Here is a 23,755-nt window from a genome sequence, read left to right on the forward strand (position 1 = left end):
GGGAGATGGAATTTAAGCCCAACAAGCCACAGAAAACTGCATTTACAACAAAAAGAACTCAGACATCCAACACATGCTTAAAGCCTGAATGATAGGCAGATATTCCTCTCCATTTACTGTACTGGACCTGTTGCAATGGGAGACCCCCAGTTCAGCCACGTGTTTCAGTCAGATCACAATTCCCTTCTGGAATTGCTACTCACCATCTTCCGGATGGCTGCATTGGAATGGTTTGCTGCTGTCGATATCAGCTCCAGAGACTCTGCAATAAAGGTACCAACAGTTATGCATTCTTTAGATTATATCTTTTAATAGCACCTTGGGGAACAGGGTCACCTGAGTAGTTTTTCCTTCAAAACTGATGATACGTAAGCAATTATAGACACAATCAGTTCTACCTGTTCAACTGATCTATGTTTCATCTTTCTCTCCTAAAAATCTAGATGAGCCAAAGCACACATTGACAAAGAACCCTCACTTTCTAGGAATCACTATTAAAAGTCAAGTCTCACTTATGTCTTCCCAAGCATATTTTTAAGACTGTTTTCCTAAAACAGGGCTTGATGGTGATATGGACTCTGTTTTGGTTGAGATCAAAAACTCCTTGTAATCAAGAGAAGTCCATTTCTCCATATAACAGAGTCTACCTGGCTTTCTTGGCAAGAAATACACATTTAAAAACAATACCAATTTAAAACCTTTCTTCCTTTCTTCCTCTGGCTACTGCGAGGATGTCTTCCTGTCTTTGTCCTTAGCCACACAATGGATTAAACAAAAAAAGTTAGATGTTCTACTACAACATATTGTTACTGTTAATTTGCCAAAGCTGCTTTCATTCCTAGAGCAGGCATTCCAACCCTTTTCCTCTCAACTCCAAAAGCATTCAAAATCCCTTTGTTTGGCAATAATTTGATTAATTCAAATCTCCATTTCTACCATAGTCCTGGTTCTAATTATCAGAACACGTGAAGAAAAACTGCCCAAGATTTCATTGTGCTTTTAGACAGAGAGGCGTTTACATGTACTTTCAGCATCTTTCCTGTCTGGAGATTCTTCTGGAAGTTTCTTTAAATAGTCCTTCAGGAGAAGCTCATAACGAGGAATCCTTTGCACTGGTTCAAGCATATGATGCTGCAAAGTCAGGTTTCCACACACCTCCTGTTTCTGTAATGGAGAGAAAACAAGAACAGGAGGGTTTGATTTTTTTTCCTGCCTTTGGTGCATAACAGCAATGAAAAATGACCATTCACATACAGCTAGAGGAGTATACAGGAGCTTCTCAAGCCATCATGGGTCAACAGACTCATTAGGTTGGAAAAGATCCTTGAGATGATCGAGTCCAAACATAAACCTAACACTGCCAAGGCCAACTAAATCAAGTCATCAAGTGCCATATCTGCATGTCTTTTAAAGCACTCCAGGGACAGTGATTCCATCACTGCCCTGGGCAGTCTGAGCCAGGGCTGGACAACTTTCTCCATCAAGAAATTTTACGTAATGTCCAATCTAAACCTTCCCCTGGCACAGCTTGAGGTAATTTTCTCTTGTCCTGTCTTTTGTTCCCTGGAAGCAGAGCCCAACCTACCCACCATCTGCCCCTTCCTGTCAGGGAGTTGTGCAGAGCGAGAAGGTCCCTCCTGAGCCTCCTTTTCTCCAGGCTGAGCCCCTTTCCCAACTCTGTTTTCTTCTTTGGACACACTCCAGCCCCTCAAGCTCTTTCTTGTTGTGAGGGGCTCAAAACTGAACCCAGGATATGAGGTGAGGCCTCAGCAGTGCCCAGCACAGGGGATCGGCACTGCCCTGGCCCTGCTGCCACACCAGTGCTGAACAGCCCAAGGTGCCCTGGTCCTTCTTACCCACCTGGGCTCCTGTTCAGCCACCGCCACCAGCACCCCCAGGGCCTTTCCTGCTGGCCCTTTCCAGCCCCTCTGGCTCAGCCTGGAGCTGCAGGGGCTGTTGTGACCCAAGGACAGGACCTGGCACTTGGCCTTGTTCAACCTCAGATCACTGGCCTCGGATCCAGCCTCTCTGGAGCTGAAGAGCCTGACAGCAGATATCAGAGCTGGCAGGTTTTATGTGAATCTTCATCCCATGTCTGGCATTTTCTGCCAATATGCAAGTATATTCTTTCAGAAAGCTCAGAAAAGCTCTTCCCATCCATGGCCCCATGCAGCACTGTTCTCCCAACTTCACAAAATCAGAATGCTCCCAGGAACATATTGCTTGCCAGAGCTCACTGTATGAGCAGTAGACACACTGCTCACACATCAGCTTTGAAAGGCAGAGCTGTCTCAAATTCTGCTTCTTTTTCACTTGGCCAAGAAGGGGAAGAGGTTTGAGTCTCGTTACACTAAACATAATCCAATAAGTCACCAATGTGCTCTGCTTACAATGGCACTGAGTATTGCAGTGTGCTTGTTTTCATAGGATCCTGTGAAGCAAAAGAATATTTCCGTTTAAAAGAGGAGAGATGAGAATCTTAGTAAGAATCAGTAACTTGTTTTAAAGCACACAGGAAGTTTCTGCTAGCAATGTAATCTGACTCCACAGCAGCATGTTAACCACAGACACACACAAGCTCTTCTACACAGCATTATTTTTACATCAGCCCACTAATGTGGTCTGTTCTCGTGTAAACAGCCTCTCTACAACCATCTTAATTTCACTGTGCATTTCTCAGAGAAAGGAACTTCTTTCAAGTATCTGCAATTTCCTCATAAATATTCCAGCCCACACCACACTGCTGACTCGCTTCGTTCTCACAGCAAGACTGGAGATAATGAGATGAATGTCTGAGAGAAAAATATTAGCCATCCTTCCAGAAATTCAAAGGACTAAATTTGATAAGTCACAGTCATCAACTTATTAGTAACATTTGATTTTTGTTTTCTGCTTTCCCTAATTTAACATAATTAGTAACAGTGAATGCCTTGTGCTGTATATTATATATACACTATTCCATTAGCAGCTTAGGTAGATAGTGCATCCCTGAAGGAACACAACACATTTCAACTGGTATGTTGAAAACTACCAGCGGCTTTAGATAGTGCAGAGCTATGTCAGGTGAGTGAACTAAGCATTCTGGGTCCAATCTCTGCCTCCTGCAGCTATGATCACTGAGCAACAGAGCAAAAGGTGCTGTGTAGGTGTGACTAAATAACCTGCAGTGCAATTCTGTCATCAGCAGGCTTCCAAGTGCATCTTCTGCCTGCATTGCCAGTGTCCGCACTGCCTGGCAAGAGTTCTGCTCAAGCAACAGCAGAGCTGCCTGTGGTCTGGAACTGGTGCAGACTGACAGGTGACATACATCATTTATGCTGGAAGCTCGTTGGTGGGAAGAGACAGGTGAATTTTAAAGAAGGGAGTTGCCTGTGCTGTAGGGAAAACAGTCACAAACAGATTGCCCTGCAGAAAGTCATGGCTTGCCACAGGCTGAGGACAGCAAAACACAGTGCTGATGTGTGTGCCCTTAGTGTGAGCAGGATGGCTACAGGGAGAAAAAGGGTAAGAAAAGGCCCTGTGGAGCAGCAGCGTGGCAGGAAAGGACCTCCCCCAGTTCTTGCTTCTCCAAACTTCTGTCTGAGTCTCTGACACAGCCCTAAACCTCCACACAGGGCCTCTCCTCTCCCAGCTTGCTAGGGGATTACTTGATTCCTGACAGCTGGCCCAGCCACAGTCCTCCCATTTAAGGCAGGCAGCTGCGCTCCCTGTTCAGCTTAACCTACTCCTTGCCAGTCCTCCCCTCCCAAAGGATGGTATCTGCCTTCCGAGGACTAGCACAGAGATGCTTATGAGCATCCTGGAGCCTGCATCCCTTCAGCTGGCCCAGGGGATGAGCAGGATAGAGCAGTTTTATGGATACATCAGCATAACCGGAGCTCTTCTCCTCTCCCTGAGCAGCTTTTTGTGCAATTATGAGAAAACACATGGAAATCTGTGTTAAGCATCCTCCTGTGGAGCTGTGATCCCGAGAGCTGCTTGCAACTTTGGAAACCTCAGGAAAACCAGACAAACAGCAGATGCTGTCAGTGACGTATCCAATCTTAAGCACACCCACCTCAGAATGAAACTGTATTTATTTTAAAAAAGAATTAAAGTTAGAAATGAGGAAGACAAATCCAAAAGAGTCAGAATTACTGGGCCAAGGGTGAAGTTTAATTCTGTGATCTGATACTCCTTAAATCATAGAATCATGGAATGGTTTGGGTTGGAAGGGACCTTGAAGACCATCCAGCCCAACCCCTGTCCACTGTCCCAAGTTTCTCCAAAGCCCAATCTAGTCTGGTCTTGAACACTTGCAGGGGTCCAGGCGCAGTCACAGCTTCTCTGGGCAGCTTGTGCCAGGGCCTCACCACCCTCACAGGGAAGAATTACTTTCCAACATCCCATCTAACCCTGCCCTCTGTAAGTTTAAAGCCGTATTTAAAAAAAAAAAAAAACAAACCCAAAAAAAAACTTAAGTGTGAATGGAATAAAAGCTGTGTGTGAAATCTGTGTACCAGAAAAAGAGAAGAAAGGAGTACCACTAAAATTGTTTAATTTTACTATGTCTTATTATCTTGACAACATGTGTCATAAACTGGGAAACAAAAAAATACACTGAATTAAGTGAGGACCTCTCACTCCTGTTTCTAGCCAGCAGAGAGTTAATTTTTTCCAGTAGCCAGGGCCCCAGTGTTATTGGATAACACCTCAGGTCATTGCCAGGCTGGAAGAGAGGGTCTCATTTCAGAGGAGAAGGTTCCTTATGATGGAGCAAGCGTGGCACATGGAGCAGATTGAGTGATGCTGGTCCTGACTGGAGGGAGTGGTTTGGGTGACGTAGCTGCAGCTGGATTGAGCTCTGCACTCTCTTTTTAGTACACCTTTATTTTTATTATTAATATTGTTGCTCTTACTGTTTGTTTTCTTATCTCATTGGTGTTTCCAGTAAATTATTCTTACCTCAACCCATGATTTTTGCCTTTTGTGCCTCCAGCTCTTCTCTTCAGATGCTCCAGGGGGAGGGGAAAAAGGCAGAGGAGGAAAGCAAAAGAGTAGCAGTGTGGTTTTGGAGTCTCTAAACTGAGGAGTATCATTCCTAAACCATTACAATCTCCAAGTCCTATTATGCCAATTAAAAACATACCTGTATATTCTGAACAACATCTTTGAAGGGAGAGGACCGCTGCATACATGTGTTCACTATGTCCATTGCCCTGTCAAAGTTCTTTACATATTCTCCATACATTTTCAGAAAAGGAGCAAGTTTCTGCAGGATATCTCCTAGCCGTGGGTTGACACTCCTATGGTAAAAATACAGGTAAGTACTGAAATCTCTGGAAATCAATGGTATCTTCAGAGAGAAAACACAGCTGTAAGATTTCCACAGTTGTCTCCCACATGCACAAGCACTTACACATATGTGCAATCAAGACAGGCTAAGTTTAGTTCAAGGTAATCTATGCAATATCCTAGATGAATCTTCAAACATGAATCCTGTTGTACAAGGGATGACATTTCTGCCCTCACTGTCTTAAGTGAAGAGCAGACTGAGTACACATCATTAAAGGAACTTCTGCCCAACACAAAATATTGTGGGAAACTTTTACATATTAAAAATAATATCTTCCACCACAGCCAAATATCTGAATTGGTTTTAATGCAAAGAGATGGTTCAGTTCAGCGGGGTAATCCCTAGGGGCTAGTAACCCCAGGCTGGAGCAGCAGTAGCCACACATCTCTCTCTGCCAAAGTCATGGCCAGGCAGAGAGCCAGCCATTCTCCCCCAGTCTGCCTGCAAGACCCTCTTTAGCCAGCTGACAAGCTTCTATCCTCTTCTGACTTCCAGACTCTGCAGTTTTCCTCCCCTTTGTTACAGCTGTCCCTGCAAGTGCAATCAGTCTCAGAGGTGCTGAGACTCATTGACTCCTTCTGGTCACTGATGAACATGTGAAGACTGGACTCATCCAAGACAGGCAAGCCCTGGTCTTGTCTTGATCAGTCAGGGTATCTGGAAAGGTCAGCACTATCTGCACGTGCCACTGCAGGACACCAGGCAGCCAATGTGTCCCCTCAAATTGGGTTTCCTAGATCTGACTTAGAATTAACCTTTCTACCTATCACTGTGTTTCTGCCTTATCTACAGCTTACAGAATCACAGAATCATTAGGGTTGGAAAAAACCTCTAAAACCAACAAGTCCTACCTTCAACTCCTTACAGTAGCCAAATTTTAATTGGTATTTGAAAATATTTATTTCAGCTATGGGGCCAAAAGAAGAAATTTCATTCCTTCCTAGTACTGTAATTTCATAGTACTGCAATAATGGGAGAGTGGGAATGCAGTAAGGAAAACAGCTCTGGTAATACTTCCTACTAAAAAAATGCTCACAATATATTCTGAAAGTTTTGAGTGCTCAGGCCTTCTCCTTAAGTCAGAAATGTTTGGGAGACTTCAGAAATGTTTGAGAGTTAGTAAATAACTATTGTAACTACTGCATTAAACAATAAAAAAATTTGAATTAAACTAAGCCTTATGGTTGCTACAGTTTCTTGAAAATGTATTTTTAAAATAATTGTAATGATAGCTACCTACCATTCTTGTGTAATTCTTGTTTTGAGCTCAGGAAGAAGAAACTGTCCATGGAAACAATAGATGGAAGAAATATTTGAGAAGATGCCTGTTATCACTTCAGATGAGATCCCTGCTTCGGATAATTTAGTGCAAAAAACCTGCAGAAGGCAACAAGACAGTACCAACATTTTATAACGAAAACCAGTCCTAGACATGCCAATTTTAGACTGCAATTTTGCAAAGCTGACTGCTTAGAACAGAGCTGCAGATTTTGACCCCTGGTAGCCAGTCCTTGGAGTCTTAAGGAGGTTCACAAAATTTAAGCCCACTGTCATCCAGGGTTAAATATATCACTATAGGCTCTTGAAAAAACTAGGAAAATCTGAGCTGTAATTCAAAAAAGATTGAAATGACTGAGAAGATCAGACATATTTGAGTGCAAGCTGAAAGGATCATCCAGTCCCTGAAAAGCATTTACAATTATTTACACAAAGCAAAATAAATAATGTGATTGGGTTTTTCTCAGTAGGAAAAATTACACTATACTGAACAAAAGGGAAAGACATTTCTATGGCCTAGAAACAGTTTCTGTTAATCTAATACAAGCACTGTAAATCTTCCATAGAGCTCCAAGAGTTGTAGGGTGAAGCATTCTCCAAGTAACAGCTTCTAACAACATTTCTTGCCAGGTGACAGTTTTCTATTTTTTCTTCTTCTACTCATTTTTAAAAGGCACTTGGCTAGAAATGTGTCTCATCCTCATTTCTTTCCTGCATATTCATGGGTTTTTTCTTTGAGATAATTATAGAAATGCCTGAATTGTGTGGCGTCAACTCAAACTCTACGGGGAAGAAAGTTCAGACTCATCACAATAGTTTCACTTCATCCCGACGTGTAAACATGATGGGCAACTATTACAAAACAGAGTGGTAAAAAAGTAGTTTGCTGTAGGCACAGGGCTAACACATGTGGCTTGATTTTAGTAAAACTTCAATTTCTTGCACACCAAAAAGCAATCACAGATTTCATAATTTCTTAGTGCCTTCATTATCCCTGTGATTTCCTCTCCCCATACACCCAGGGAGGAACCAAATGCTGACAGTGTCTGTGTCCTGGACTGCTGCTTTCCCACTTCCCTTTCTGCCACCCCAATCCTCTGGTTCCTTTCAGAGAACCCTCTTGCCCAAAGCTCGCATCTCTGACCCACAGCATGCAGCCTGACAAGCAAACTCCATCCTCCACCTACACACAGTGTTTGTATTGAGGTATAACTTAGGCAATGGACAGGAGACATCATTGCTACTCACTGAAAAGAGAGTTAATTCAAAATGGAATTACCTGGTCCAAGAGATGGAGTCTTTTAACATATGCTTCTTCCGTGTGGAGCAGCTCATTGGCGATGTTGAATAGCTTTTGGGGCTCTGTACACTGAAAAAAAGTTACAAATTACACAATCCATCTGCACCTCCACATCTAAGTTCCACTAACTGTTCTGTTTTTCATTTTGTCAGTGGCCAAAATCCTACCAGCAGAGGAGCCTGGAGTGAAAGAGGTTAACACATTTCAGAATCTGCTCCACATCTCAAAAGATCACTTTGCTCCAGAGAGCATTTAATGCTGTTTTCTGAGAAAGCAATTAGTAATGTCATCAGTAGCTGGTCAGGACTTCACTTGAGTTCATTATGGCTTTATAAAAAGAACCAGAAACATCTTCTAAACCTTGAAATAAGTGTAGTTAATTTGAAAAATAAGGCAATATACTGTAAATCAACTGTTCTCCTTTTTGGACTCAGGTCCTCTAACTAAAATGAAAACTAGAAACCAGGCTGTTTGGCCAGATTTCTACCCTTGCCAGCACAGCATTACTCTCTATGGCATATTTCTAAGACTTCTGTGCAGGTTTAAACAGACCACTTCCCTGGAAAGAATTTTCAGCAAGGTAACCCAAATTATTCAGTGAAACCTTTCATTAAGCTCATTTAAAAAAAAATTGAGAAAGGACTACTAAAAACTCTAAATACAGTTCTAAAGCACTGACTTTAGGCACTGTTCAGCCAAAAGCTACATAGACCCTTCACTCACTAAGTACTTAAAAATGCCTGAATTACTAGAATACAGGCTTGAGCTTTCCAACAATCTTTTAAAGTGTTAGACTTTAAACACCATGCCTACATATCATGAAACCAGCCCAGAACAGAGCATTGGCTGGCTTGTGTTCAGGAATACAAGCATGGAAAATGGGCATCAAGGATGATCAAATGTAGGGAAACTATACTGGGCTGGATCCAGAAAAAAAGACAAATGCAGGGAAGGTAAGAGGTGCATTGATGATTCCTGGAAGGGAGAATATTGACTGGGTGCAATTAATCACTATTTATATGGGAAAAGTGAAGACCATCAAATAAAATCACCACGGTGCTGCTTCAGGGGCTGCTTCCTCAAGAAACACAACATTGCCGGCAGTAACCTTCACACAGGTTCACAAAAGAACCAGATATATCCATAGAGGAAAAATTCAGCTGAAGTCTATTAAACACATGGGGCAATTTCCAGTTCAGGAAGCACCTGGGCCTGTCACCAGTAGCAGTGCTCCATCCCAAATGCCTGTCTCTGGTGCTTGCATCTGGGGCAAGGACTTGTAGATATAACCCTGTGAGCCACCATCAGATGGTTGGAAAATGTCAAATAAAAGTTCTCTTTAAGCTTCTTCAACATTACCTTGTTTTGTTTCCAAATAAAGTTGATGAGCAAAATTTAAACACCCCCCCTCCACACACATTCAGACAAACTGTAGTACAACTGAAAACCTCAAAGGTTTTTCAAAGAAAGCCATGAACTCCAACAAATCAGACCCACAATTATCCCACATGGAATGAGGTGCCACTTGGCATGAAGTACCCATAGCTCCATGATGTAAGTATTATTGAAGGAAAGTGAATAGCTTTCCTTTATTTGAAGCAACACCAGACTTCCTTTGAAGCCATCCCTCTATTTCCAGGCACAAATCTGAAGATAGACAAACAAGCCATGAGTGAAGTTTTGACATGGATGCTCTCTGCCCTGCCTCTCAAATTATTCCAAGTCAATTCAAATACTCTTTAAACTCTTTCAGCATACTACACAACATCCTGCTCTGTTCACTATGTATTAATATTTAGGGGAAGTGAAGGAAAAAAAAACCAAAACAAAACCAAACCACAGCACAATAAGTTTTGAAATTGTTCCAAGCAAATACATCTTATTACAGTTTACACTGAAGTGCACTGCTGGCCAGTGAAGCCCAATAACTACAAGGATCTCTCACTGAGACACTGCTGGTGTTGCTGGGCACAAAGGAGCACTCAAATGAAAGGCACTGGTGTAACCATCTGGCATACCAGCCACCAAGAGTATCCTTTGAGTTGTTTGAATTCAGAATTGGAAAAATACTTATTTCCAACCAAATACATTTGTACTCAGAAGTAAATCTTTACATAGCACAGGCACTTTTTAACCTCCTGACCTTCACCATCTGCAATTCAGTTTATATTTCAAGAAAACTTGCTGACATCTGCTTAAATACCAAACAAGTGCTGAATAGACTCAGCTTGAGCTCAGTTTTACAGAGTGACTCTATCTTCAGTTGCTCTCTCTGCTAGGCACATTTTTCAGACAAATTTGCAACATATTTGCCTTTCAATGGGCATAACATTTTAAATGAAATTGTAGATTAATTAAATGTGAGGCAGTCCCATTCTTCTAACTTCATTTTGTGCCATGGTGGGATAGCTTTAACAAAGCCTGAGCCATCATTCAGCTCACTAGGAACAAGAAATTTCATGGTCCAAGTTTCTAAAGGAAAAGTAAAACAAACCTGCAAACTGAGATTATGCTCTGCTTGGCACAGTGCTTTTGCTGGGTGGCTGCTTGCCACAGCCACAGCATCTCCTGTGCAGTCATTCGCTAGAACCTTACACCTACTGCAAAGGCTGGATGGAACAGGGTGGCTGGTGGGGTGACAAGAAAGATGAGAAAACTGAAGAGAGAGGTGTTGACTTCACAACACAGAAAGTTCACTCCAGTGCTCAAAGCAGCATGATGCACTTCCACTTCTTTGTGAAAGATTCAAAAATTGATTTTCAGCTGCAACTGCCCATAAAACATTCTAAATAAAAAGAAACAACAGCCCGAAATCAAACAGAACCAGTTTCTCACAAAGGTCAGATTCACACTTGGAATGCATTTGCACCTCAAATCTTGCAGCAACCATTTTTCGTACAATAGGTGTGCACAACTACATTCAGTCAGCATCTGTCTCACATAGGGCTTTCAACAAATCTTGCAAGAGAGATGCTGGGATAGAGCTTAGGTTAAAATCATACATGGTTATGCTTCAAAACCCCACCAGTCAGCCCTGCAAAGACCACAAAAAGTCCCAGAAGATTATAGCCCACTTCCTACTCAACAGTGCTGAAAACAATACAGAAAAGTTATCCTATGCCTGGTTGTCTTTGTTGCATTGAAATCACATTTTCCTTAAGTTATTTAAATCAAATATGATGATGATGGCATATCTGAATTTTCTCAACCAACATTATGACTAAAACATTGACATACAGACTTTTTTTTTCAGAATATACATGGAGATAATCTCACCCAAAGGTCATAGTAACAGGACTGCAGGCCAAATTTTACAACACACACTGGACAATGAAATCAGATGTGAAACTCCAGCCACATACAGGCAGAATGGAAGCACTTGTCCATGAATGCATGAGACCCAAGTGGGGTTCCATTGTTACTGTTTACACAGCAGGAAGCAGGACAGAGGGAGAAAAGCATTCTTTGGTGATTACAACTGAGTATATATTACTCTTACTGAAAAAATGCCTTAAAAAAACCCTATGAAGCACTGATACCTCTCCCAGAAGCATTACTCAGGCTCTCAGGCAGTCAACAGAAGTCTTGAGACTTTGGAGCATGACAGTCCCTTAGTCTCACTTTCATGTCGCTCCTTTTCTTTGCAAACATCTTTGTAACCATCCAGGTTAATGTGCATCACTTCCTGGAGCTCCTGACACTTTCTGAGACATTATCAAAATTAATAACCTCCCCTTGGTTCATTTTTATTTTGATAAAAGATAACTGGAAATCCCAGTAAGTCACTCCTGAGATTTTAAAACATAATTTGTGCTAATAGTGAGCCCTGTTAGACTGCTGCAGACTCCTAAAGAATCACTGCATAGCTAAGCCTAGACTAAATAAAACGATACCACTCACGTATCAGGCAAGGTTACCTTTCCCAGCCATGAGCTGTGTGCAGGCTTAGGTGGAAGACAGAGAGATAACTGAAGTAGAAAACAATAGTTATTGATGATCTTCACTTACACTGATATCCTAGGAGTTACTGAGCCATCATTAAATCTCTCTGCAGCTGTACTTATGCTCCTCCTCCAACTATAACAGCTTTCATATTTAATGAGACCACTGGCTGCCTTCATGGTGCAGCTGCAAAGCCTGGTACTAGGGGTAGGAGAGGGAATGCAGGAAAAATACTTTCCCAACTTAAGGCTTTTTGAAGGAGATGAGGGTTTCCCAGCTCCCAAGCCAGCAGCTGATGCCAGCTGAATTCTCTCTTCTTTCAAGCAGGAAAATTATCCGTTTTGTCAAGTGTGATGTGAAATTCCAGCCTAAGAATAACCATGGAACATAACTTTTAATCTATGTTAGCTCTCCTCACTGGAAACTATGGCCCTTCACTCTAACCCTGAGTCTGTAGTGTCCCAAATCTCCAACAGAATCAAAGGAGGGAGCAGGAAATGACCTCAAGTTATGCCAGGGCAGGTTTAGATTGGATATTAGGAAAAAGTTTTTTCACTGAAGGGTCAGGCACTGGAAGAGGCTGCCCATGGAAGTGGTGGAGTCACCACCCATGTAAGTGTTCAAAAAACAGTAAATGTGGTTCTTAGAGACACTACACAGAGTGTAGGGGTGGACCTGTCAGTGTTAGAGTAGTGGTCGGACTCAATGCTCTTGGAAGTCTTTTCCAACCGTAATGATTCTGTGATTTTATGTGGACACTTGACACAGAAAATGGCTTCACTAAATGTGTCCCCAGAAGAGGGCACAATCTTTACACTGAAGAAGAGGCATCTGCTCTCTCAGCCTTCCTCCTCCATGTGACTGCAAAAACCAGGTGACCTGGTATAGCTTGGAGAGCCTCAAAACTTCCTTTTGGAAGGGGAAATCAACTCAAACTGCATGGGAAAACCTGCAGTGCATCACATAAATGCACCTCAGGAGGAAGGGTAATACAAAAAAACCAAAACAAACACGTTTTCTTCTGGAGATATCCCTCATAAATTCACCAAGTGAGCTCCAGAGGATTACAGCCTTATAACTTTGTGTTTTGTCATCCTTATTGCCTACAATATGGACACATAACCTAAGGAACAAGACTCAAAAACAGCCATCAAATCATTGATGTCGTACGAAACAATGGTATTTGTCAACAAAGCACTTAATCATATGGTAAAGTGTTCAGCTTGGGGTTGTCACAGCTGGTTTGATACAGCATTCCTAGTCCAAACTGTAAATTTAATTTCCAAATTAAAGATTTTTAATGTAATATATTATTTTCCAGGAGTTGGTCTTTGATGATTGTTATGGGTTCCTACCAGCTCAGGAAATTCTACAATTCTAGACTTTCTTGCTGGCCTGTTGCAACTAATAATATATCTTTTAAATAATATTTCAGTGGCACATATCCACATACATGCACATTATGAATATAAAACAATTAAAGTATGTCACAGTGTGTGTATGTAGGTATAAACACACTTGTCAAGCTCTGAGGTACAGAACTTGCATGTCATTTTCATAATTCTTTTATTTATACCAGATGATTGACCTAGAAACTAAGAAATACGTTCTAATGTCCACATTTCCCAAGGGCCAAATCATTGTGACCAACACAAATCATTATATACTTATTTCAACAGAACCACTTGATCTGTAAAAACTGAGGTTTGGACACTGCACTTCTGTAGCTACAGATCATTAGCTGCAATTGCTCATCATATTCTTTAAAACACAAAAATCCCACATATTAACTTTACTGTCATCATGGCTTGGGTGGGGGGAAAACCCTAACAAACCCAAACACCTGCAAATACAAACAAAAAGAGCCACCAAACAAAAAGTACAAAATGTGGAATATTTTGCAGATATTTTGCAATATTCTGTTCTGTTTTTCTGGAAAAATCTAATCCCTTTTAACAGCACTATTTCTAAAAATAACTGTCTTGATAAGATGATAATCAAAGGAATCTGTCATTAATCTTGCATAGCTGCTACAAACACAACAGCCGGGACTACATTAGTCTGGAATCAAAGAAAAATCTCTTTTCCAGCTACAGTTTCCTGAAGAGTAATTTGACCTAACTACCATGAAAACAACTTCTTTGCACTCAAGAAGTGGTCACACCAACAAAAGCAGAGGTTTCTGTAAAAAAAACACTCTGAATTTTGTGTGAGACAAGATACTGATCCTGCCCGGTCTAGTTGGACACAAGGTCCTGACCCTGCAAGATGCACTATCCAATTAACTCTCTGAATAACACAAAGCTCAATGGAAAAGAACATGTTCTAACAAGCTGAACCTAGACAAACCCAAGCAACAAACACAAGGTAGGAGTCTTGACCACAAAAGTATTTGAATTTTAACAGCTAACCTCTGGGCTGTGATGGATTGTCTTATATTAAACCTTTTGAAGCAAGCTGGGAACCTTTCTAAAAACCTATCGAGGTCAGGAACAAGTTAGGACCTGCATAGCGCAGGAAACAGTACTGACTGTCATGATCCTTTGATGAAAAACCAACCAAACAAATTATCCAAACAATGTATTAAAGTGATGCAAGTGTCAGGAACTGGTTTCTGAGCACTCAATAGCAACAAATAAGCTCCCTTACCTTGTTTACATCCAAATACTCTAACTTTGGCACTTCTGCTATCTCTTGCTCCTCACTGCTTCCTTCATCAATGTCACTGTCGTCATCCTGCGTGGAGTCTCTCTTCTGCTCCACAGAGGAAGGTTTGGTGCCCCTTCGGTCAGGTTCCATCTCTTCTGGGTTCCCAGGCATGCTGGGCTTCTTCTGCTCTGCCCCTTCTTCACTGGGGAATGTTTCCCCGGCCACACTACAAGAAGGACTGTCAATGCCACTGTCTCTGTTGGGAATTTTACCACTCCCATTCAGTTCTTCAGTTGAGTCTTTATTGCCAAGCTCTTCTTGGGACTCTTTGCTCACAGTCACAGCAGTACAGTCTTCATGGCTTTTGTTATCACCTATGCTCAGCTCTTTAATTTTCATTATGTCTGTGTTAGTTAGATCCATGCTGCACGGTATGTTGGGCTCAGCTTCATCCAATTCAGTTTTGTCATTTGTGGAAGAGTCACTGGAAGCCACTGTGTCACGGTCACACAAGCTCATCTGCTTGGATGAGTCCAGGCCAGGTTCCATTTTAAGAGCTAAATTTAGCTGGTTTCTTTGAAGAATATGTACAGGTTGCCTGTGGGTGAAGAGAAAGCACCACAGTGATATTAATGCTCAGGTTTCACAAGTGCCCTGAAAGAGAGGGTGTGATTGCCATTTGATTCAAGTTGTATTTCTTGCACCCCATTGACAATCCCAGAAGGCAAGAGTGTGCACCTTGCAATAATAATGATCACCCAACAACACCCAATGAAAAAACATCAACCCTACATTCTACTGAAATGGCACCACCAGAATCCTGGGCCTTCAGTGCTTTCCATGTCACCTTGAAGAACAGTCTGGTTTGAGGGTTTGGAGAAGAAGAAATCACCTTTAAAAAGAAGCAATTGGTTCTGGACTCATTTAAACAGAAACTCTCATTCTTCAACAGAACCAAGCCCTTTTGGCAAGGTATTTTCTGCCAGAGAGGATGTACTGAAGCATGAGAAGGCACTACTTTTTCTTTTTGAAAGACACCAGGTTCACCCAGGTGATAACACTCCAAGGCACAGTACGATGCCTGTCTCCATCTCCCTCTTTGTGGAAAAAACCCATCACTTAGCTCCATCAGGCAGATTTGTTCTTTGAAATAGTTCTCATGTGTTTGTAAAATGAGCTGGTTTTACAGCAAAATATATATACTCTATCCAATTTAGTGTCTTTCATTACAAAATTTTACAACAGCTGCTGTTCTACATGACATTGTTTCACAGTACCCTATACCCTTCCCTGCCTCCAAGAAGCAAGATCTGATGTTTATTGTATCTTGGACAGAAAATTCAATTATTTGATATCATAGCAATCAAGTTCCTATGATGCAATTCCCACATCGAGCCAACTTACTGAAAGCAGACTGGGCTACTTGCCTCTGTTAGTATCTTACCAAATTCAGCAGGTCTTAAGCTCCTTAAGCATGACTGCATGTTATAAACTAAAATACAGTTAATGTTTTCTACTGTTATATTTTAAGTTAAAAATGCAGAAAAGGGAGAAGAGAGCAGATCTGGCAAAGCCATATTTACCTAATATTTTCAAATTTCTCAATGAGCGTGTTGACTCCTGCTGATATTGGTATTTCTTCCTCTCCAGGTGCTAAGCTCCTTGATGACTTGGGATCAGCTGGCAAAGGCCGAGATGGTGCAGGAGGAATTCTTTCCTGCCCAGGTTTGAGATGGACAGGCTTAGGAGGTACTAATGAAAGAGAAGGGAAAAAACAGGAGGATAAATCTCCATCTTCTTTATCCTAAACTGGGAACAAAATCCAGACCAAGAGGTATGCATTCTTTCCTCATTTTTTATGAACGGCACAGGTGCAGTCCTGAAGCATTGCTTACACCAAAGCAAGCTGCTAAAGAAAAATGACAGGCTGCTATTTTGTGTTTCTACAGCTGGCTTAGCTGTGCTAACAAACCGAGTGGCTTGCAGCACTGAGCTGCTTCCTCATTACCAAACAGGATGCACAGCTTACGCTTCAGTTTGCAAGTTTGCTTGCTATCTCAATCACACTAATGAGCTTCCCCTTCCACGACTTCTCAAAATTCTGGCACCTGATTGAATGTCTTATACTGGGAAAAAAAGGTAGAGGGATGAACCACATCCCAAAATAAACCCTCAAAACCCAACGCTAGCATGGATTTCAGTGCCTCGCGTTTTCTTGGTCCAAAATGCCACAGCCTGAACATAATGGCTTTTCTTCCTCTCATTGTCCCTCCCCCCTCTCTTCTGTGGTGTACTAGTCTTCAAATTTCCTTCCTCTTTTGGTTCTATGTTGTGTTGCAAACAGTATAAATAAAACAGGTATTATAATCAGGACTCACATGGAGGCCAAGGTACAAAGTTTAATACAGTACTTTTAAATATGGCATTAAAATGTAATGTCATTCTAAAAAGATTATTCAGATCTTCCATTGGTTGCAGAGTAAATGATTTAGCATACACAGGCAGTAACTCATGGCAACAGGTTCCCATGCTGTCATGGTTTTATATAGGGAAAACAACTCCCATAGGAAGAACTGACATTGGAAGGCAGGAAAACTGGCTGTGGGATTGTTCCCAAAGCATACACTGCATGGAGTAGGACTGCCAAGTGTGCCCTCCAATCCAGGCTGTCCAATGAGTTGACATCTTAAATGAGGAAATTCTAACTACATGTTGTATTACAAAACATCTTCAAAACCAGTTTCTTTCAACCATTTCTAACTCTGATCATCCAGCTGGGACATGTGATCAGCATTGTAATAGGGCTTGAGTTAACAACTGTTCTGAATGTAATTCCAGGGTTACTTACTTTATTGCACCCAATAAGTCAATTCCAATTGTCCCTTCCTTGCAGAAGGCTCTGCATCTGTTCTAAGATCCACATCAGCCCAGATGTCTGTCCTGCTCCAGCAGATGGGCAGCTGCCATAGTAGTCCATAGCCAGACAGTGTGGCTAAGGTGGAGTTCTGAGTATAGGTCAGATTTTAAACTTCCTACATTACTGAGTTTATTTCAGCATGAAAGAATAAAATAAATTTTTTTAAGGATTTGAGCTTCAGGAGGACACTTCCTATAAGAGGACTGATTTGCCCAGTCTCCAAAACCATCTGAAATTCCTATCATAAAATAAAGGTGTTAAAAGTCCAATTCTGAAAAGACCTCTGCAAACCCTATCTTCCACAGGAATAACAGGGAAACAGGAAAAAAAATCTTCTTGCATATAAATGGGATGGTGAAGATCTGTGTTTTGTTCCCCAGGTTTTTAAGTGCACACCATGCAGTGAGTGTCTGGCCATGTTTCTCCATGTAAAAATAAAAAAACCCAACCTAAATCCAAGTATCCACACAGCCATCTGGCCCATCTACCAAAGACAAATTCTGCGCTCCTTTCAGAGGACATACAGCAGGCAGACATGTCAGAACCTACCACACATATCCCATCAGGCCTTCAAAGCTGGCTCTGATCCATACACCCAAAGGTTTTACAATAATATCAAAGCATTTACACTAGGTCTCACTGCTGTGCATGTAAACATTTAATGTCTTTCCTGTTAGTGGATTCATCTGAATCACCTCAGACAAAACACTGCACTGGACCAAAAGGAAGCAGGAAAATACTTTTGTTAATTCTGAATTTTTACCTACTGAAGTAATGTTGAGAAATTAAGAGTTCAACATGGAGGCAAAGCCACTAACCCTACTGAGGACTACTTAGCAAGCAAAATTTCAGCCACACCAGATGTTCAAGGCCACCTTGGTTTAAGACCAAGTGCACCTGGGTCAGGGCAATCCCAGATGCAGACTGGGTGGAGACTGGATCAAGATTTGTCCCAGGGAGAAGCACTTTGGCGTGTGGTTGTCAAGATGTTTCACTGAGCACGTGCACTGACAGCCCAGAACCTTGCTGTGTCCTGAACTGCATCCCCACCTATAGCATGAGCAGCAGGTAATGCAGATTCTCTGCCTCTACTCCATTCTGGTAAGACCCCACCTGCAGCTCTGGGTCCCCCAAAACAAGAATGATGTTAACCCGTTGCAACCAGTCCAGAGGAGACCACAGAGGTGCTGCAAGGGCTGCAGCCTCTCTGCTCTGGACATGGGCTGAGAGAGCTGACAGGGTGTTCAACCTGGGGAAGAGAAGGCTCCAGGAAGAGCTTAGAGCCCCTTCCAGTGCCTAAAGGAGCTCCAGGTAAACTGGAGAGAGACTTTGGACATGGGCCTGGAGCACCAGAACAAGACAGTATGGCTTCCTAACTGACAGCTGGGTTAGATGGGATATTAGGAATTAATTCTTCCCCATGAGGTGGTGTGGGCCCAGCACAGGCTGCCCAGAGAAGCTGTGGTTTCTCTATCCCTGAAAGTGTCCAAGCCAGGTAGGACACGGCTTGGAACAACCTGGTCTAATGGAATGCATCCCTGCCTATAGCACGGGATGGAACAAGGTAAGCTCTAAGTTTCCCTTTCCACCCAAACTGTGATTCTTTGGCTCTAATTAAAACTAGAAGTTTGCTACATGGAAGATACCAATATTACAAAGCACTTTCAGGTGCTGCCTGAAAGATATCTCCTCATTCCTCCTTCTCCTGAAGGTTTTACACAGCAGCTCATGGCTTCAAATCAAGCTAACTAGGGCCCCTCTAACTTTCTGAAATACACACACAGAGAAAACAGTTTACATCCTCAGTGATTGGAAATCAGTGCCCTTGAATATAACGGCAAAGTATTTGCACCAGATGAATTAATTCCAGTTCTCACTGGACAGACACTTTCGCTATTCTGTTTTGTTGCCAGTAATAACAACATTCATGGAACAATCACTAATTAAACTTCAGCTACCAAGACCTCTAGGAGAAAGCTCCACAAAGACACAGACCTTGTGCGATATTTCAAGCATGAAGCAGTACATTAATTTAATGTTTAAGGTTTACTTCCAGAAGCAGAAAATGCAATGCTTTCTTTGTTGTTGTTTAAGGCTGAATTGCTTTTGTATAGATATTTTAATTGGGACGGGGTGGTAGTGCAATGGCTTAGTGTGTACAACACAGAAATATCTTCTTTTTCAGATGACAATGACCATCTATCACATGGACCCGTATCTTCTAAACATTTTGGTTTATGAGCTTAGTATCTTCTTGAGGCTTAGCTTCCTTTGTTCCAAACATCTCTCAAGCTCCATGCTTTTTGCATCCCCAATTCCCTTGAGGCAAGCACCCATTACGTACATAAATGTAATCAATTCTACAAAGCGTGGGGTGGCCAGAGTAGGACTCTTGGCAAACTGACATTACAAAGACAGACCACATGTCATTTCATTGATGAAGAAACATGAAAACAATTTCTACTCTTTCAAGAAATTTCCTGCAATCTTTTTTGTAGAATTCAGAAGCCTGGGGAGACCAGAAGAGCAGCTGGAGACCAGCTGGAACACGCTGCTTCCTGGCTCCTCTTCCATCATACTTTGGGTTTGCCACCTATTTGACTATTAGCTGGCAGTTCTGTGGAAGTACCACAACCCACAGGTGATTAGTTTAGCTTCTACTTCATATTTTCAAAATACATTTGTTCCATTTCGGCATTTCCTGTTGCCATACGTAGTTTTTATAATAAATGGAAAACAGACCAGGTTTTAACAATAAGATATTATTACCTAAAATACTTCTAAAAAATTTATCAAAAATATATAAACAGTTTTGTTAAATTCAACTTACACTTCACAGCTGCATGAGGTATACCAACAGGACAAGAAATATAAAGTTACAAGTTACATAATTGGTTATTGCTGAATCAATTTCTTCTTGAAGGCTTTTCTAAGTGGTTATCTAACACTGGAAAATGAAGCTAATAAAACCATACCAGCTGTACATTACAATGTAAAAGTAACTGTTTGGCTGTGACTTAAATTGAAACAATAATTTAAAAATACTATACTTCCTGTGCAATATAAACTTGTACAATTTCTAGAAGGACAAAGCCACTTACCTTGGGGTTTCTGTAGAGGATGCATTTTGGCCAGTGCAGGTTTGGTTTTGGGCTTCCTTCCAGCCTGATGGAGACATTGTGCTGAGCTGATGTGCTGCAGTTCCCCACATGCTTCCAACACGGGACTGGAGTCAATGTGACACTTGATTTGAAAAGGAGAACAAGGGCAACCTGAGGGAGGGAGGGAAGGAAGTGGCAGAAGGAAGGAAGTGGCGGAAGGAAGTGGCGGAAGGAAGTGGTGGAAGAAAGTGGCGGAAGTGGCGGAAGTAAGGAAGGAAGGGGCGGAAGGAAGGAAGTGGCGGAAGGAAGTGGCGGAAGGAAGTGGCGGAAGGAAGGAAGTGGTGGAAGGAAGGAAGTGGCGGAAGGAAGTGGTGGAAGAAAGTGGCGGAAGTGGCGGAAGTAAGGAAGGAAGGGGCGGAAGGAAGGAAGTGGCGGAAGGAAGTGGCGGAAGGAAGGAAGTGGTGGAAGGAAGGAAGTGGCGGAAGGAAGTGGCGGAAGGAAGGAAGGAAGGAAGGAAGGAAGGAAGTTAGTATTTGTTCTATTGATCCTGAAGAAAATTTGTGCTACTTCTGGAAGTATATCACTCATCCAAGTTCCTGAAGAAGGGAAGGGGGAAAGGAGAGGGGTGAGCCATTCACTCACAAGTTATTACAATCAATATACCAGCGTTAATAATCCTGTTAAACTGCCTGACTGATAAGACAGGCACAATTTCCACAATACGGTCTTTAATTATTTATTTACTTCTTTACCACAGACACCCAAAATAAAAGAGCAAATATAAAAGTTAAAAACCATTTCAAAACTATTTCTCCAAACAGAAATACAAGTGTTGTAGCATATAATGTTCTGTTACTTGATAAAATACAACTGTATTAGGATGATTCAGACATATGTTCCATGTGGTGGGAATGGTACATGTGCCATTTCTTCAGATTTAATCACTCAAGTTATTTATTACTCTTCCTTAAGATTAACATGCCTGCAAAAGCTCCAGTGTAGAAAATGCCATTAAGATACAATCCAGTGGCAACAGAGAGAAAGAAGTGATTAATATGATTGTTGGTCCTTTCACATTCTTGATTCAATTCTGTGAAGACTTGGAAAACAAACCATCATGGACCCTGCAGTATTTGATTTGGAGTTTTTTTGGACTTGTGGCAAGGCTACATAAAACCCTCACATCAGCTTTTCTAGTGTGTCATGAGAAGGTTAAAAAAAGAATTGAAAAAGGAATGTGGTTTAGAGTTGCTGCTTTTGAACATATAAATATATGGGGTCCTGGCAGTAGTCAGAAATGAAAAACACATCAAATTTAGAAATTTGACATGAATGCACTAAAAAAGGGCAAAAAAAACCATGACAAACATTCTTTCGCTATTACTGTTTAGAAATGGACTAGCTGAATTTACCAGAATCTCACCAGAGACGAGGGTGGCCTACATCACATAGAAAGGATTCATCTAAAGGTGAAAAAACAGTCTTTGCCTTTCTGTGATGTCATCAACAACATGGCTTTAGCTTCAAAAATGCAACCTCCTTTCACCCAGATTCCTATTAAGATCAAAAACCTGAAATGAAAAGCACTCCCATCCACATCAACTGAATTTTCCTGTATTTATATTAATGGTATTAAATCAGAATGTGACATTTTTGAATAAAGCCCCTGGAGTCTGTGCTGTGCAGACTGCAGATTTTATTGTCAAAAATAGATTCAGATGGCACAAATCTACTTACTGATCTCTGCCACCCAAATATACAATCCCTGAATTCCCCATGTATGGCTGCCAGTTGCTGCTGGTTGAAACTTCATTAGCATTTCTACCACAAATATCTTCTTTTCAGCAGATTTGAGACCAGCTATTAAAGCAGCCTTGCAGCTAAAACCAGGAAATGATAAGTATTAAGTTCTAATCAAATACAATTTCATTTAACAGAAAAATGCAGTGAAAACAGAGAAGATTATTAGAGCAGATTAATAGATTACTGCAAACACATCATCACTGACAGAATTTATGCTGATGGCTTGGCTCTGGGTACCAAAAGCTCCCTGTGACAGTAGCAGTGCTGCCACAGGCCAGATTTTAAGGGGAAGGACTAGGACTTCTTTCTTATGAACAGCAGCTCAACACAGCTAGAAATTAAAACAGTGCACAAGGGAAAAGCCTGAATTCAGGAAAATTAAAAGGGCAGCATGTAGAAAAGAGACCCAAATATTTCAGCAGGTATTCACCAGCATGTGACTGGAATGCAATCTAGCAATATTGTATGTTCTTAAAAACTGCTTCAGTGATCCAATTCCTCAGTGGACAAATCTCTGCACCTACCATAGCTCTAGAAAATATGAGAAGACCCCTCTAACCTGTGCTCTGTTGTGTGATGACACAAGCACAGCACCAGTCTCAGCTCTGGCAAAGCACTGAGTTCCTGGTAGATGCTAGACACGTCCACAGTGCCCCACAGCCACTGAAGCAGGAGAGCCACAGCTTCTCCTGCCCTGAGGCACCACATCCCTAGGAGATCCCCAACTGGACATCCTAAGCTGAGCCCAGCTACCCCATGCTGACTTGGGATAAAGTACCAGTTACCCTAAGCATTCCCCATTCTTTTTCAACCACTGCCCCAAAAAAAAAAAAAAAAAAAAAAGACTATTCTGTTGGTATAATTTTGTGAAATTTCAAAAGGAATTAAACCCCAATTCTTGTTTCTTTCCTCTTGGGATTCACTGCTGTCAGCCACCTTATATTTATACTGAAAACAAAAGCTAGTGGTTCCTTCACTGGTTTCAAATGTGTGGCACCACCAGACACCCCTTTTGTCTAGGCTAAAACCTCTTATGAGCTACTTATAGTACTGCAAAGTAGGGTGTTTTGCCCCTTATTTTATAAATTCACACACACATTCTTCCTCTTATGCTGCTTTATCAGCAGTGTTTTCCTCAAACCTACGTAAAGCTCATCTCTTCCTCCTGCTCACGGCCAAGCTGAGACCTCGGCAGGGGTTTAAGGCAGTGTTTGTGCTAGCGCTGTACAGCCCTGCTATAGAACCCAGCTCAGTGACACTGACAACAATTAGCTTACATTTTTCAGGCATTCCATTCAGCAAAAAGAGTGATAGCAAAGTTATCACCATAAACTTTCAGAAACAGATGCAATCAAACAAACATTTTCCAGAGCAAGCAAGAATATGGCATGGACTGCAATTCCCCATCAAAAGAGAGGCATATCACTTAC

The 23,755-nt window shown here is 41.7% G+C and overlaps 1 protein-coding gene across 4 annotated transcripts in view; it reads right to left on the minus strand.

Annotated features, from left to right (window-relative positions):
- FGD3 (FYVE, RhoGEF and PH domain containing 3) overlaps positions 1–23,755 on the minus strand; it is a 97,717-nt gene that overhangs the window by 25,270 nt on the left and 48,692 nt on the right. For all 4 annotated transcript variants that reach the window (XM_041399602.1, XM_041399600.1, XM_041399599.1 and 1 more), the window contains 8 exons: positions 20,523–20,693; positions 16,088–16,256; positions 14,505–15,102; positions 7,893–7,982; positions 6,576–6,712; positions 5,129–5,285; positions 1,026–1,164; positions 204–262 (listed from right to left, as the gene is read on the minus strand). In XM_041399602.1, coding sequence (XP_041255536.1) covers positions 204–262; positions 1,026–1,164; positions 5,129–5,285; positions 6,576–6,712; positions 7,893–7,982; positions 14,505–15,102; positions 16,088–16,256; positions 20,523–20,693 — 1,520 coding nt within the window. The remainder of the gene's footprint in view (positions 1–203; positions 263–1,025; positions 1,165–5,128; positions 5,286–6,575; positions 6,713–7,892; positions 7,983–14,504; positions 15,103–16,087; positions 16,257–20,522; positions 20,694–23,755) is intronic.

Source organism: Onychostruthus taczanowskii, unplaced genomic scaffold (assembly GCF_017590055.1).
Source record: "Onychostruthus taczanowskii isolate IOZ18803 unplaced genomic scaffold, ASM1759005v1 scaffold166, whole genome shotgun sequence".
NCBI lineage: Eukaryota > Metazoa > Chordata > Aves > Passeriformes > Passeridae > Onychostruthus > Onychostruthus taczanowskii.